The following is a 17822-nucleotide window of genomic DNA, read 5'->3' as shown; positions in this document are numbered from 1 at the left end:
GCAAAATCATGCTCAGAATATTTTGTTTCCAGTCTTACTGCTACACTGAAATCAGGAAAATTCAGCCATGTGCTCCTCTTCAAACAAGTTCAAGGAAGTTTTGGTTCCCTTAAGCTAAGGTAAATAACAAGTAATTCAGTAGATGCTGAAGAAGACACAGTGTAGAAGAGCATAAATCAGTTATCTTAGATGAAAGGATATTTCTATGTATTTACTGGCTGGGTGGTTTTAACCATCATATTTTCTGATAAAAAGTTTCTCTCAAGTGCAGCAAATGATATTCTCTTTTGTGCAAAAGAATATTCACTCACTTTTTTATTGATATAATATGGGTCCAGGTCTTCCAAAGGTTCAGACACCATTCCTGGAGGTATGTCACCATAAATAAATGGCAGTGTCTTTCCTGCCTCCAAGTCACTGTTTGGTTTTGGACCATTTTCATCATCATCATCAGTATGTTCTTGCTTGGGCTTTTTAGCTTTTTCTTCTGCAGAGCGCTTTTCAATAGCTGCGAGAGAATCTCTAGTAAAATAGCGGAAGCTTTCAGGTCCTGGTGGTACCAGCAGTGCCTGTGCCATGTTTTCATCCTGCAAATTTAATTCCTTTTAGTCTCTCGCATAAGAATGACCTACAAAGAAAAAATGCAAATAATTTAGGAAAACTAGATTGTACCCCTGGAAGATAAAATAAAATAAATGAAACATAGTTGCACATAAATTTTCCAGGCCTGAAATGGAAACAGCATATTTCAAGGCTGAAAAAAAGTTAAAAGCAACTGCTCAGTTTATTTAGATATTTTTAAAGTTTATGATTATTTTTCAACTTTCTCCTTTGGTCTTGGTAAAGACACTATTGGTATCCACTAGCCCTGCTTTGTTTATGACCTTAGACTATTCCAGTTACAGGAAACTACTGATACAAGTGTTTTAAACATATATTCATTTTTAATAGTAACTGTAAATGCATATTCTATGAAGTAGTCCTGATATTCACAAAACTATATATTTCTGGTTAATACATCATATCTTCTCTTTTTTTCCCCAAGTATTAGAAATCTAACTTTACAAACTAAATAATTTGATTTGATTAATGCTGTTCAAATGAAAACTGAGTGATGGAATGAACAAGCATAATTCCTTCTTACTGGCAGTTTATTGTACTGAAAGTGAATTTTAGGCACAAAGGCAGGTTAGTGTCCACTTACTGACTGTGAGATGTAAATCAAAAGCACAAGTCTTTTAAGTAAAAGGAGTGAGGATGTGTGATCAAGGCCATATGGGAAATGAGCGTTGTCCTCATTTCTTGCAGGAGAAGTATCATAATGTTATTTCAATTAAAATTATTTCATTATTTTAAGACTAAATAGGAACCAAAGATTGAGGTTCCCTGTGAATGTCTTTGGTGCCAATTCTGGCTGATGTGGTTTCTGCTGCTTTTTCCTGCTCTCTGCAACAAACTCTCCATTTAAATACAGGTGTCTTTATGTAGTCATGCTGAAAGCAACGTGCTTTTCTTTCTTTCAAGTTGTTCTGCAGTGGGACCTGTTGCTCAGACTGATGCAGTGCATAGTGCAGTGGTGAGGGGAAAATGGCTGGAAGGGGGAATAGCAAATCTGGTTAAGCAGTGTGCCACTAACAGAAGAGCATTATTTGCTGCCTACTTGACAAGAGTTTGAGGCATAGTGTAAGAATTGCTTTTATATTTTGAAAATTAAGAAAACTGATTTTTTGGGGGTGAATTTTTGTGCCTGAAATGAGTGGCTCTAGTTGTGTTTTCTGCATAACTAAGCCATTCAGCCTTCCCTACATTACCTGTGAATGTACAACTGTATACTGTAGTTGTTAAGTCTAAATTTGAGACGTAATATTATACTCATTCGTATTCATACAGCAGTCTTTCTCCTAAAGTTCCTCAAAATACCACAAAATGCTACAGTAATGATCTTCTAAAATAATGATTTCCTTTCCAATGGCCTCCCCAAACCCAAATCCTAGAGGGAGAAAGGGTGTGTTAAAAATGTTTGAAGAATTTGCAGTGGAAAAATGGAAGAAGAAATGAGACTACTTATTCCTAAATCTGAATCACCAAGCAAATGACATAACGGGTAAACTTGACCCTGTGCCACTTCAAGTCTTTATCTCTGTAGTGGGTTCATCGCATAGCATCAGTGCATATGATGTGCACTGAAATCACTGAAATAATGTAATTGGCAAATTATTGTGTGAGTAACACAATACCAGAATGGAGGTACCTGACCATAAATTCATAAATTAAATATATTGTGATGTAGACATGCAGACAGTTTTTCTCAAGTAAAAAGCCTGGAGAACTTGTGTTAATGTAATATGTAAATCCTGGAGGGGCTGGAAGTACTGATGCAGTGTAAATTGAAAAATAAAATTTTAAGTGAGCCAGTGCCTCCAGCAAGCATCCTTATCACATGCTGCTGTACTGAAACTCAGAATCATAGAATCACCAAGGTCGGAAAAGACGTCTAAGATCATCTAGTCCAACCATCCACCTGTCACCAATACTGTCCACTAAAGCATGTCCCTCAGTGCTGCACGTACGCCCTTCTTGAACACCTCTAGGGATGATGACTTTACCACTTCCCTGAGCAGCCTGTTCAAGTGCCTCATGCTGCTCTCTGTGAATAATTTCTTCTAAATATCCAACCTGAACTTCCCCTTGTGCAACTTAAGGCCATTCCTTCTTATCCTATCACTGTTACCTGGGAGAAAAGGCCGACCCCCACCTTGCCACAACCTCCTTTCAGGGAGTTGTAGAGAGCAATAAGGTCTCCCCTGAGCCTCCTCTTCTCCACACAAAACAATCCCAGCTCCCTCAGCCACTCTTCATAATTGCTAATTTTTAGTTTGTACAAGATGGAAGGCTTTGCTGTTATCTGTTAAATCAACTATGGAAAGCTACCTTTTTAAAAAATAATTAGTGTAACTCCCCATTAAACTCAAAAATCATCCTTTATTTGAGAATTAGAAACACATACATTCTCTGGAAACAGGCCAGAAACATTATTTGAGTCCTACCTCTACTACTGACGTGCTGTTGTATCTTTCCTAACTGCTGCTATTACACAAGTGTCTTTCTATACTAAATATGCCCAAACGGTTTTTATTTAGATTACGCTGCTGTAGCAGAAATGCTAAGTCACGGCCTGAACCAGTGATTGAGCGCCTGGTGGGAAGGCAGGACCAACCCAGGGGAGCTCAGATGCATGCAATGCATCTGAGTTACCGGAAGGGGATGGAGCCAGGATCCATCCCTTCCCAGACCTCATTTAAGGGTTGGCAGTGGAGGCAAGGGTATCTCTTTAGAGATCCTTATGCACCTGATGCTTTCTGAAGGTAAGTAGCTTTTTTTTCCTTTGTTTTTGTGGCTGTTGCATTTGAGCAAATCCTCACTTGCTGCAGCCTAGGACTTTGCTACTGTGCTGTCATTGCTGTGCTTTCCATCATGTTACAGCATTACATCTCCTTAGTAGAAAAAGTCACAAATATTTATGATTAACTTTTCTATACATACAGCATTTTAATAGAACAATAAAAGAAAAGCAATTCTGTTCCCTCCATGGAGCCCTGAGCAAGTTCTCAGCAATCCTGGATCTGTAAACCAGTGACAGCTTCCCTCTTCTTCTTTCACTGATTGTGTACTTGCTTATGTCCTGTGAATAAACTGCTAGGCCCTGAGTGATACCAGACAAATAAAGAATTCTGTCTGTCTAGTAACTTCAGAATAGCTTTCATTAAAGAGGTATCTTTTAAAGAATATTCTCAAAAATACATGTAGGAACTGAGTAGCCCAGAAAATGAAACGCTGCACTGAAACCTCAGCTCTCTCAGGGCCCCTTAGTAGCTGATACTGCTCAGCCTACAATGCAGCGAACTTGCTAAGAAAACATGAACACCACGTTACTCTTAAAGACAAGTTTATACTGAATAAATCCATATAGTGGTTTTTGAGCACTTCTATTCTTAACTTTGTTCATATTTCAGTTATATTATTCCAATGGATAAGTTGTTACATTTTATTTTTGAATATGATTATCATCTTATCACTTACACAGAAAATGATTCAAAGTAAGTGAAATATCTGTGCTAATGATGTCAATTTTTTTTTTTTGCCTCTGAAAAATCCAAAGGAAGTGGCCTGAAGGTATCTATTTTTAGGATATCTTAAATCATGCGAATCTTAACATTGGAAGGGTCACTGTAAGAGCAGGGTGGATACCATGATTATTTATTAAAATCACCAAGATATTGAACACGTTATCTGCAGTCCACATGAAACAATCCACATACACTCTTCAAAACTTTCCAGTTGCAGAAGTAGCAAATCTTGTAGTGTTTCTTATGAGCTGCTTTTTTTCTTTCAGAACACAGGCATTTAAATTATTTTCCTGCTTTTTTCTTTTCTTTTTTTTTTCTTTTTTTACTTTGGAAAAGCTAACTATGCGATTTTCATTCCATTAAAACCAGAAACACTGGCACACAAACATGCAGTGGCATAAATGCAAGACTAGTGAATAGAATCTGTAAAATGATCATATAACACAATTTTCTTAATCTAATCATTAATTTGAGAGGTTGTAACTTAGAAATAATATCTTCTGATGCATTAAGTACAGAAGTAGCCTCAGATGGTTGTGTTTAAAAACATGCAAAACCACATAAAAATTGGGTTAAAAAAATCTGTTCTAAATCAGAGGTGTTCATGATACTCATTGGCTTGCAGTAGGGCAGTAAAGGCATTGTCCAAATTAAAAAGGTGGGGCTCCCTTTGCTGGGCAGGCATAAACAACAGGGTTAATGGTATCATTTCAGCATCAGCTGGAGGTTGTCTGCTACTGTAGAAGTAAAAAAGTGTAGATGTGTGCTGATATCATCAGAAAATTACTCACACTGCTGCTGTCTTAATGAGAAATGGAGTACAGGGGGACTACAGACAGGAAGTATCTAAAGGAGTGAGTCATCATAGCTCCATCTCTTACTACCAATTCCAATGTGTTCATTTGACCATTAAAGTGAAAGAAAAAAGGATGGGTAAATGTTAGTTTAGTGCAAAGATCTTTCACTAAGAAATACTCTTACTGAAATAACTCATGTGCAGACATTTATTTCATGAAGAAAAATCTATCCCCTTGTCTGCTGAAAAGCTTCAAAGCATTTTTTTTTATGGTTATACATCAACATCTTTTTTTTTTTTTTTTTGTAGCATCTTTGAACTATTTTTTACTGCTTTAGAAAAATTGATTAAAAAACAAAACTAAAAAAAAAAATAAGACCCAGGTTCTTAATGCTGTAATTCAAAGTGCAATGCAATCCATTCAATGTAATGGAAAGCTGATTGAGATATATAAAGAGCCATCCAGTCAAAAATGTCTGTCAAGTGTAAGTCAAGGAGCTCCAGGAACCCATGACTGTTCCAGGAAAGCAGGTATTTTCAAGGAAAGGACTGACTTCCTGAAAGCTGAAAACAGCCTCCAGCACTCACCACCTACTCTGAACCTGCCTCTTCTTTAAACTGTGATCTACTAATTTACACTATCATAATTTGTGTTTGCAGTTCCTGACTAATATGTAGGATTTGTTTTCCTCTTTTCCATTCCTTCCAATATTTATCATCCATCTATTGTGTTAGACTATAATTTTTGTATCAGTTTGTAAAGTTAGCCTTAGTTGCCTGTAGGCATTAGTATTACACAGCTATTCAAAATAATTAAAAAAAGTCACCACCAGGTATTTATTAATAAAATTAATAGTGGTAATAAATAATGTAATATCAAAATACTTACTATTATTAGGATACAAAATGAACTGATAAGGGAATGCAATGGAAATAATAATTGTGTAATAAAAGCTTACTTTGAAATTTTTAGAATGAGGCAGTGGTAAGTTACTGAATGTGAATTTGTAGCTCATTGACTGAAACCTGACCAATGATGAGGAAACACTAACGAATAATGTGGTCCTTCAGAGGTCTTAAATGATTTTTATTTAATGCTCTCATTAAGGATTTGCTAAAAGGTGTAAAAGCAGGGTAACTACATCTGAAGGACTCCAACAAAAGAAAATATATATGAGTTTGAAAATCTGTTCAGAATGTAATAAATGAGATTAAATCTGACAAAAGATTTGTCAGATGGGCAAACACTCAAAACCGATTAGATCAGAAATTGGAAAGCAGCTCAAACCTGTCTGAAAGATCCAGAAGCTGGCTTTTGGGATATCTTTGGACACTGCTCTCTCATCTTGTCATGTTTGAATCCACTGGCATCCCACACTCATCTCTTCTCTCTTTACTGTCTGCCTCACTGCAACATTTGCTTTTGGATTCTTTTGTTTGTATATCTTGTTTCCTCCTAGCTAGGACTGCAAATAGTGCCTTATGATTCTTATATCCAGGCCAATGTATGCTCTATCTTGTAAGCTTGACCAAGCAAAAAAAAAAAAAAAAAGGTATCTTTTCCAGGGAAATGAGTCTGGATTCCCCAGATACAAACCTGCAAATTGTAGAAACACAAATATAAATGTTTTGACTGACTTATTCATAAAAACAGACCCAAACCTTTAGGAATTCTTTAAATTCAGTTCTTTCTTATAATCTTTAAGAATGAGTTGCTTCTGAGAAGGTGTGAAAAGAGATCATACATGAATACCTAAAGTATTTGAGGAGAAATCTGAACAAGTCAAACACACTCAGCTTAAGAACAGTCTGTTTCTTAGCCTATCAACATAACTGGAACATATACTTATTTTTTTGCAAATATCTTACAGAGATCCTTAAATTCTACTGGAAAATAACTACAGTAAACGTGACACAAAATAAGGTCGAAGTGCAGAAATTTAAAGATACTTATTTTGTTTTCCAACTTGCATTTTAGAGAAGATACATAGTACCATATCAAATGCACATCATATAAATCAAAACATAATGTCTGGATGAGAAGAAAGGATAGTCTTACCTTTATTTTTGTAAGAAAGAGCAGATCTTAGAACTTAGCCCCTGGATCTTTTGCTATATTGGAAATAAAAAAAGCTGCATTTCTAGCAGGAAATGTAGTTGTTAAGAAAAGTTTCTCCTTGGGAGCTGAAGCTTCTTCAAGACTGAAGTTTCTGAAAGCTCTCTTATTTTTTTTTTTTTATTATTCCAGTGTCCAGAGCTTCTCAAAATCAATTGCAGTAGACAAAGATAAATTTACATACTTATACAGCCACATTTTTCCAACCTAAGAAAAAAGAGTCTTAGAAAAAGCAGTGTGGAACATGAATTAGTCCACAAAACCTAGTACAAGTTGAAAGTACAATTCAGAATATCTTTTAAGTGATGTGAATTTCAAAAATTCTATTTGTTCTTTTAACCACATTCTCTAATTGAAAGAGAAAAAATGTTTGAGATTACTTTCTGACTACCTCATTCTTTTGTACATGCAGGACAACTGTGCCCAGGCTAACAGGAAGGTTCTCAACTATTGCTTAGGAAACTGCAAACATTATTGTTATTCCCCACTGGATTTACAGTCTTTAACCAGGAATAAAAAGTTACTTCAATATGTGTTTGGAGGAAAACGTGGATACTTCTGCATGTAATTTATCTTAAGAATGTTAGCGTATGTAGGTTTTCGTATAAATTTTTGTAAAATTTTTTTCCATCTCAATGCAAAGGCCAATTTTTCCTCCACGTTCTTCAGACTGCATCATTAGAAGAGTTGACCAAAAGTAAGCTGCTACTTCCTCAGCCTTTAAAGCTTTAATAATTGGACTATATATTTAATTACATTTAAATAGTCTACTTACATCTTGGTAATTTTAGTCTTCAGCCATTGAGATTGGGGTCAGGTATCTTTGAGAACTTATTCCCATTTGAACTCTATTTCTGTCTCTCTTAAAATTTATTTTACATTGTCATTATTTTGTTTCTTATTCCTAGAGAAGAAAAGAAAAAATAAGACATCCCTCTCTTGCAAGTATTAGCTCCTGCTAAAGCATCCCTTATAGTACTTTTCTTCAAACACTGTGAGAATGAGCAGCCATTGAAAAGTCTATGTGTATAAAATCTGTGTAGACACTGATCTGTTCAAAGAGAATACAGCGGGGAAAACAAAGAGTGAAAGTTTTCTGCTTGACCGCTGCTTCTTTTATAAAGACCATTTTCCAAGTATTCCTGCAGAAAATATGTTCAAAATACTAGTACTAGTCACTATTAATCTAGAATAACTTTCTTAAAGATACAATAAGTGATGTCACAACTGTAGCTTTTACTTGTTTAATAATATAACACAAAGTCATTCAGAGGATTGCTCACAGCGAACTTTTCATGTCCCGGTCATTTTGAGTGAGACACTGATTCAGCACATCTTGCTGTGGTTAGTCACTACAAGAGGCTCCACTGAAGACATCTGAAAGCTTCATCTCCACTACTACCCTCAAGGGATCGTGACTCTGATACTGCCACCAGTGATACTTATCCAGCAATGCAAATTTTCCACTGAATGCAGCATTCCCTGGGGGTGTGTAGGGGAATTACCCATCCCTTTGCCTACTGGGTGCATCTGGATTCTGCTTTTAAAGTAGCATTGTGGCTGAAATCTAATCTCACGGTCAGAGACAGGGCAAATAAGCAAAAACTGTTAACTTCTGTTGCTTGCAGGCTTTAAAGAGATGAAAGAGATATTGTAGCTTCCTAACAAAAGAAAAACTGCTAATACTAAGTATTCATATTTACTTTTAAAAGAGGTTTTGTAACTTCTGGTCTGTTAAAATAATTGCCAGTGTGCAAATGGTAGAAGTATCCATCTTCAGCATGGACAATCTTAATAATGCTAATGATGCAGGTAATGTCAATAAATCTGTATTTTGAACTAGAGCCCAAGGCAGTCATAGGCAACATTTATTTCACATGTAGCCCTAAGGTTCTTATCCCTATACTGGCTGTATTTCCAGTGGATGAGGGATGCACCTGTGTACCTACTAATGCTATACCTCATAGTAGTGTCACTGCAAAAATCAAAGGAAGGAGGTTGGCAAAACTGTGAGACCTTTGTCCTGAATTCATACTACAGTAAATTCATTACAGAATTTCAATTAATTTCTCATCTCATGTAGTTTTAAACATCTTCTTTTTGTATAAGGTGGGTACTTGGAATGCATTGCAACAAAAAGAAAACCCACCACAACAAACCAACTTTTCATTATGTTTTCTTAACATTTTGCCTTAATGTTTTGTATGATTTTAATCTACTGTAATTTGTCCTCACCTCAGGACTATAAACTTGCATAAGCAGTTTTCAATCATAAATTTTTACTGCAGCTGAAGGCAGCTATAGAGAATTATTTTGGATGATATGATGTTGACTGAAATTGTTTTTATTTGGAGCAGGTTATCCTGCTTCAACTTCCAGGAGTGAATCACAGGTAAAATCTCAGGCATTAGTCAGAAGTGATTGCTGATGAGCAAACTACACATATGCTCAGTTTTCTATCTGTGGGACTCTTTCCTGAATTCTTCTGCCTATATGACAATAAAAAGCTCTTTTAGGATGAGATGGAACATCCTTCATATTGTGAGATGTAATATTTAAAAAATGTTTCCAACTATCTCTTTATGCACTTGGGCTCCCTTCTAATGTGAAGTTGAGCTGAAAAAGATAGCTACATGTTGTTACATTGTCCTGTGGAAAAATGTGTTGATGCCTCCAAAATGTGATTTAGACAAGAAATAGGGTTATTCAAAATTAGACGCTCCTATAAAGATTGTTTTAGTACAATATGCCAGTGATGGCTTCTGCTGAGTGGAATCATGAGTTAGTGACAGATGCCAACCAATGAGTGGAAGTCGAGGATATTTGAAGAGTTAAGTGATTACAAAAATGTTAATCTGATTTTAGATTAACAAGAAACAGTTATCCACAAAAATAATTGTCCAGATTAGGAATTTTGTTGCATGTTCCCCATACCCTACATCCAACTAATTCCTAATCTTTTTGAACATTTACCACTATTTACTCTTGTGGTTTTAAAGAATTCACAATGGAACATCACTTAGCAATGTCTAAATACATCACAATATTACTTTTAGTTTCAGAAAGCTAGAGTATTTAAAAAAAAGTGTAAAGTAATACTCTTCTAAATCTTTCTAGAGAAACTTGTGAAAATGCATTTGCAACACAAAATGTTGCTTGTAAATCTAACAAGAAATATCAATATAAACTCAAACTGAATGGAATCATTAAGAACCATCCAGCTGGGATGCTAGTTTTCTTAGTATTATTAGGCTCCAGAAACTAATCAATACAAAATATGGAAGAATAAAATTTGTATAGCACAAGATTAATGGACTGTATTTAGACTTTGACAGTTGTCTAGGGAACTGGAACTTCATGCTGAGAGGCTTCTACAGAATTCTCAGCTGTATGTGATCTTTGATCCATGAGGAGTAAGCACAGAAATTCAAAATGAAAATAGAACTTTTATATCTGTGGCTTAACACAATCAGTGAAAAATATACATCGATTTCTTCAAGTTCCATTTGGATGGAATGCTTAATAAAGCTAAATTAAGCCCTAAGTTTGGAGTGTTTTCTTAATGGATTATGGAAGTACCATTTTGATCTAGTCAGATCTCCAAAGGAGCAAAGCCTATGAGACACAAGTTACATCACTTCTGTAAAAGACGTGTTTTCTTATCATGTTTAATTTAAATATATCAGCCTAATATTGTGCTAATAAGAGTCTTGTGGTTTTAAGTAATATACACTATGGAATCAGGGCTAAGGTTTTACAGCAGCCAATAGAATTCTAGCATACTGTCTATTTCTTCATACATAGAAAGTATGCTAGAATTCTTCCTACAAACTGATATATAGACAATGCGAAGCAAGTAACTCAAACTAGTAGTAGTGAAAGCCTTTCATGAGGACTCCCTTAATACTCAGTTACAGCTTCACTAAGTAGTTAGAAATCATTTCCTAACACAGGTTGAAGTGTATTTGTATTGCTTTTGTTCAGAACTTGAGTCAGACTTTTTCATATGAAGACTTTTATCTTAAAGGGGGTCCAAATTTTAAATAAACAATGTCTAATTTAAGCATAAATCTATAAATGGAAGTTGTCTGCTATGCATCTCTGACAAGGATCTTGTTGAATAGTTATACTGGGAACACAGAGCTGATAATGCTGTGACTCTTTTTTCCATGCTGGCACCTGTGAAATCATGTCATTTACTAGTGGCCCTCACATTTTCAGTCAGGAACTCCTGCAAAGAAGTATGAGGATGTGCCTGTTGCAGTGCCAAAACAGGGTATCAGCTGTATGTTATGTATGTGCTGTTTGGCTGGTCTGTATACATGCAGTCCCTTCAACACATGACAGGCATCAGTTTTGCTGTGCAGGTAGTTCAACAGTACAGTATGTATGCAATTGATATAGCTGGCATGTGCCACGCTCATTAATATGTACAATGCAGTCAAGATACACATATTCAAAATCTGATCTTTTGATAAGGATTTATAACATCCAATGATATGACAGATCAAGCCATGGCCCCAGAGAAGTAGCAAGGACAACAATTCCAGGTTGAAAAAAGGACCTATGCATATGATAGCCCTGTGGTTTACATTTGCTTAAGTAGAACTTCTCGGTAAGGGAAGATCGGTAACTACAAGGGCTGCTCTGAAAGTTAGAAAATCGTAGGATCATTTGAATTGGAAGGGACCTTTAAAGGTCATTTAGTCCAACTTCCCTGCAATGAACAGGGACACCTACAGCTAGATCATGTTTTTCAGAGCCTGGTAAATGCCTCCTATTTTATTATGTTGGCCCACAACATCAGAGGCAGATGTTGGTGGTATGGCAGTAGAGGTTGAACCTTCCCACCAATATTCTGTAACATGTTGTTGCCGTGGACAGATGGCAGCAGAGGGGCAGTCTAACAACACGGTGTCCTGGACAGAAGTGCATATGAAGAAAGGGGTGGTTGAATTCCTCCATGCAGAAAAAATGGCACCCATTGACGTTCACTGATGTTTGCTGATTGTTGATGGAGACCCAACAGTGGATGTAAACACAGTGAGGTGGTGAGTGGTGCATTTCAGCAGTAGAAACAGTGACAGTGGGTCACCTCCAGTGATGCTGATTTTTATGAGTGCAGCATGCGGGCTCTTGCTCAGTGCTGGCGAAAATGCATAGCTAATGGCAGCAACTATGTTGAAAAAGAGTGTTTTGTAGCTGAGAATTTGCTTTATCAAATAATGTTATTGTGCTTTTTGTATCAGTTGTAGTTTCCACGGGAATAAATAGGAGGCACTACTTTTGGAGCAATCTATGTATAAAGAATGAATGACTAGACAAATAATCTGAGCAGAAATAACCCTTTCTTTAAGATTTTTACACGTGAAAGAGCTCAGAAATGCTTAAGCTCTTTAATTCAATTTTAACTTTTTTAATTGTAAAATTTGTTACAAGTATTTAAATGTATTATTTTATTACAAAACACATTCTATTCTATTTCAGTTGGTAGAATAAGTGAACAGTCATTTTTTTAGTAGGAATGCCTTAAAAAGATTGGTGACTACTTTCAAGTTTAGTAAGTATTTGAAATGACAGTTTTGGGTTGGGTTGGCTGCTGCTTTTTGGTTTGTTTTTGGGCTTTTGAGGGGATTTTCTTTTTGTTCCCTTTTTGTTTGATAGCAGAAAGAAATCATTTTAGAATGGTAATGAACAAGTGAAAAATCAGATACTTTTGTGACCTAGAATTTAATTTGTTTACTCCTGTTTAGAATTACAGTGATGGCACTTATACACACTATGGTTGTTCAAAAGCATATGGTGCTCCTAATTCATATTTACATTTTGAAGTAATGCAACCCCTACCTGAGCTGCTCTTATCCTGCTCTTTACCTAGTCACAGGACAAGAAAAAATCAAGCAATAGTAGTATCAGAATAATACCAGGATTTTCAGGTAATCGTAAGGAAAATTTTGATGCAAGCAGATGAACTTAATGTAAGATGCCAGCTCTGAGTTCCTATGGGAATGCAGTCAATTACTTGGGTTGTTCTGAAAGTAATGCCTCCTGTTTATTTCTATGGAAACTACAATTGATACAAAGAGCACAATAACACTATTTGATAGAACAAACTCTCAGCTACAAAGCACTACTTTTCAACATAGTCACTGCCATTAGCTATGCATGCCAAGCTTGTAAAAATCTGCAACAAAATTTAAAGGAATATTGGCAGGAAGGCTCAACCTCTACTTCCATTTCACCAACATCTGCTTTTGAGGTTGTGGGCCAACATAATAAAACTAGGAGGCATCACTTTTGGAGCAGCCCAAAAGGGAACAGGGTTACAGGGAAGTGCTATTCACAATGCGCTTCAGAGATTTTAATCAGGAATGGTAGCTGGAATCAGTAAAAGCAGCTTTCCACTAAGAGGAGGCAGTTTAATATAGATGGATTTTATGATGGTTGACACTTCATGTGATGTACTCACTGAAGCCTCAGTGCACAGTGTATACATCTGTTCTGTAAGCAGTCTGAATGTATGTCAATTTTATTATGATACTTTAAAGGTTTTATGAATTCAACATGACACTGATGAGATGATATTCGCTGTAATATATGTTAATAAGCATACATTACTGATTAACAGCTACAAGGTTAAAAAAAAATACAGAGTAGAGAGGTACACTGAGTGGCAAATAAGCTGATTAGACTTTTGAAAGTTAAGATTCTAAACTTTACCTAGAGTTTTTTGATTAAAAAAAATAGAGTAAATGATATTTCCTGAATCTTACTTTCAACAGTTGTTTTCAGAGGTCAACAAATAGGTAATCTAAGCAAATAAAATACCAAATATCAGAAACTTACACTTATTTTCCATTAGATTTAACTCAGGCAGAGTTCAAACAGTTTTTTTGTTTGTCACCTTATGTTATGAATAGTATATGAGTAAAAACTGCCAGGATTTTCATTTTAGGGAATAAGGTCACAACTTTCTTGCCTACTGTGAAGAAGTCTCAGCATCTGCTGTTATCTGATCCAACAAAAGTTGTGGGACTCCAGCAACGTAATACATAGCATATATATAACACATATGGGGCCAAGAATGTGAGCAGCAGCAGGATGCCATCAGTCACAAGTTCTGTCTCACATCCCACCTTTATTATTGTTTCTAAAATTCTTTGTCTGCTGAGCGTGGAAAAAACAACAAATTAATTCATCTAGTTCTATCTGATGTAGAATATGAGGTGAAAATATAATATGTATCATCATCAAATTGATTTGAAAGGCACACTTCATATATTTTCTCTTTTCCCTTGACTCTCCCCACCCCCAAATATCTGATAATAAAGGGAAATGACCAAATAACATTGCTGACAAAAGCTAGGAGAGCATAAGGGAATTGTTCCTCAGTGAAAAGGCGGCAGTCTCCACCTTTGCTAGCATCTTTTATTACCTCAACACAACTTTAAAAGATAGTTTAATTAGCACAGCCGAGAAAATCACTGTGAGGTCTTAACTTTTGCTCTTCACAGAAAAAATCATGAGCTAACAATACAAGCATATTTTCTATAAATACCAAGGCCTAATAAATAACATGTCTGTTAACAGGTGCCACGAAGCTTCAAATTACCGCTGCAGCTTACAATCTAGTCTTTAACACAGCCCTTCCTCCCAAAATGGAGATGTGTGAGAGCAAAATTAAGATTAAAGTCTGCTTTCAAAACTGTTTTCTTGAAAAATCCATTATAAAAGCACAAAAGTGGTATGTTTTAAAACAAACATCATCATTATTATTATTATTTACTTATGCTGAAGTTACTTACACAAGGAAGTCGCAGACATTGATTTGGCAACATAAATACAAACCATAAACTTCATCCTTTCCTATCACTGCTTCACGTATAGGCCTCGCTTGCTGCTCTGAGCAACAACTGAGAGTCAATCCTGCTTCTCTTTCTTATATGGACTGAGACAGTGTTTGGTAAACTGAGCTCGTTATTGCTGTTCTGTGTCTTTTGGCATCTTTTTATTTCTATTTTTTTCCTTTGAAAATTATTTCCAAATTAATACTACAGTACTATATAGATTGAGTACAGTGCGAATGTACATCTGTGAAACCACTACTGAAAAAAGAATCTATCAAAATGAGCTTTATTTATATTTTCCTTTTACCTGCAGTAGCTGAATGGTGTAATTACTGTTAAAAACAATGCATAAAGATAATAGATAAATGGAAAATAACATGAAGAAATATAATAGTTCTTCTGCTTATTTATCCAAATTGTCCTATCAAGAAGGATATATTAAGCTAGACAGTGATGTTACAGATAAAAAGTGAACAGTATGGTCAGTGTGGCCTTCTGGTTAATTAACAGTTGGTGAGTCCATTCTCTCATACACGCAGACACACAGTCTGTATTCTATGGGAAAAAAAAATGGCACAGAAAGAAAATATTTCCTTACATGCCTTTTAGAAAAATCCAACCAATAAGGAGATTTCTTCAAAACACACACACACATACACACACACACACACACATATATAATGGCATTAACACACACACGCAGATATATATAATGGCATTAACAAACCACATGGATTTTATTCCAGGATCATCAGAATCTGAGATGCTCAGAGTCTTACGAGACCTGCTGTTTCTGAGCCTAGATATCACCACATTTTTCTTCTTAGGAAACAAGGTCATTTCTATAAAATGCCAGGAATTAATGGAGTACACCTTGATTATAAAAACATCTGATTTTGCAAGCAAGACTACTGCATTACAATATCACATTAAGAGGCCAGATACCAGATTTAACTAGGTTAAAATGAAAAAATCACACCATCATCACAATCATTCGGTACAAAATGGCTTTGAATTCCCCATTCCATCTTTAGCTCTACCTTAACAGAAAACCAGAGGGTACAATCTCATTCCAAAATATGGAAAAGATCATATTGATAAGATTTATCATGAGTACGATTTAATGTTTTGCCAGCTTACCTGATTGAAGGAGAATGACAAATCACTGCAAAGCCCAGCATCCAAAAATAACACGATAATGTGTATCTCCTCCTGAAATTGTACCGATTTCCATCCACAAAGCTTTACTAATTAATCATAATTTCTGTATTCTCAGTGGAAAAGAAAACACAGAGACCTTTCCAGAATCCTCTCTGATTCTGCCTCCGCTTCCTGTTCCCTCTCACTCTATGGTACCCAACATATAACAGAAAACAGCTTATTAGGAAGAGGGAGGGCGAGGGGTGGGGGAGTGGAGGGGGAGAAGAAATGAAAAAAAGCAGCACCTAACGTGGCAGCTCCACCTACTGGTAAAGATAACGAACACGTACAAAGCATCAGCTTATAAAGCATCTTTACACTATGCTTCAAACAGATCCTGTGTAGTAAGTTCCTCCAGGCAAGAAGCAGAACAGACCAACAGAGCCACTCCGATTATTGAATAACTCTTCTAAAGACTTTCTCTTAACGTTTTAATATTTAATTTTAAAAACAGTTGTCTGAATACATTTAGCAGATTCTTTAGTTGTAAATCTTTTGTTTCTTATAAAAATCCATGAGAAGAGAGGAATGTGCAAGTAAGATGGCACAGATACTGACTGCTCTCCTAACTGCTCTGTGCTGAATTTGGTGTGTATCTAGATGTTGTCCTATTCATTGCATGCTACCATGCATCTTTGGCATCGTTTTATTTTTTTCTGTGTGAAAAAATGTGCTACACTTATGCAAAAGCATAGCCCAAAGTCTTCCTCTTATACAGGATTCCTGGGATTTACATGCCTTACCTAGGACTCCTCTGGCCAGAATTCTTCTTCTGGGAATAATTATTAGGGCAGGGGCTTCAACATCTCCTGGTCTGTGGGCAACAGTGCTGAGTGAATATTGTGCTCCAGGCAACATTGTACTTTGTCCAGCGTGTCAATTTGAAGAATTTTGTGTCTGTGGAAAGCAAGATGTAAAAACACTAAGCAGTGTCACCAAGTAGCCTTGGGTTAGAGACCGCTACTGTTCCTAACTGATTCAATATCAAGCTACTAGCTTTGTTCAGTCATGTGGGAGTTAATGAACAAACACTATCCTCCCGCAAAACAAGAAAAAAGAGCATAAGAGACATTTACTACTTTGCCACTATATTTGCTTAAAAGCACCTCTCCAGCAGTGGATAGAGATGGTTCAGTCCTCTGTTGTAACGGTCATACAGGGGTTGTGGAAAAGAGTGACTGCAGGGCTGCCAGCATGCATCCAGTCCAGTGCCTGCTATGGAGCCATGACTGCACGGAGCAGCAGTGGCAGCAACAACTGCTTGCAACTGCTGTCCTTTATCTGTACTATTATCAATAAATCCCTTTGTCAGTTAGCATACTTAAACCACAATCATTAAGTATTTGTGTCAGTTTGTGAATAGTCCTGTTTATTTCCGTTCAACTTTGTGTGTACATGACAGATATGGACTGCAAATTCCTGAATTTGGCTTACAAAAGCAAACAGAAATGTATATTCAGACAGTAATCCTAGAACAGCCAGAATAATTTCTGCATAATAAGTGAAAGAGAATGTGCCCCTAGCTTGCAAATGCAGGTGCATTTCTTTTCTTGTTTGTTTTTGTAAAACTGGAGCACAAGGGACCAGTCCTGATCACACTGCTCGGGCAAATCCTCCCTTTATTTCAAATATACTATGAGGGTCTGAACATACACCACAGTTTTATTAAAACAAACAAACAAAGAGTTCTCCCTTTAACATTTACGTGTTCAAACTTTCAGAAGTTAAGAAGGAAT

General features: G+C 36.2%; 1 protein-coding gene across 1 annotated transcript in view; it reads right to left on the bottom strand.

The window, feature by feature from the left end:
- LOC110400420 (sodium channel protein type 2 subunit alpha-like) overlaps positions 1–16236 on the bottom strand; it is a 73370-nt gene extending 57134 nt beyond the window's left edge. Inside the window, exons 1-4 of the mRNA XM_021400292.1 lie at positions 16027–16236; positions 7815–7943; positions 6983–7261; positions 312–628 (exon numbers count right to left, since the gene is read on the bottom strand). Coding sequence (XP_021255967.1) covers positions 312–578 — 267 coding nt within the window. The 5' untranslated portion in view covers positions 579–628; positions 6983–7261; positions 7815–7943; positions 16027–16236. The remainder of the gene's footprint in view (positions 1–311; positions 629–6982; positions 7262–7814; positions 7944–16026) is intronic.

The sequence above is a fragment of the Numida meleagris genome, chromosome 5 (genome assembly GCF_002078875.1).
Source record: "Numida meleagris isolate 19003 breed g44 Domestic line chromosome 5, NumMel1.0, whole genome shotgun sequence".
Lineage (NCBI taxonomy): Eukaryota > Metazoa > Chordata > Aves > Galliformes > Numididae > Numida > Numida meleagris.
The sequence above is the reverse complement of the archived record's forward strand: the minus strand, read 5'-3'. Positions and strand labels throughout refer to the sequence as shown.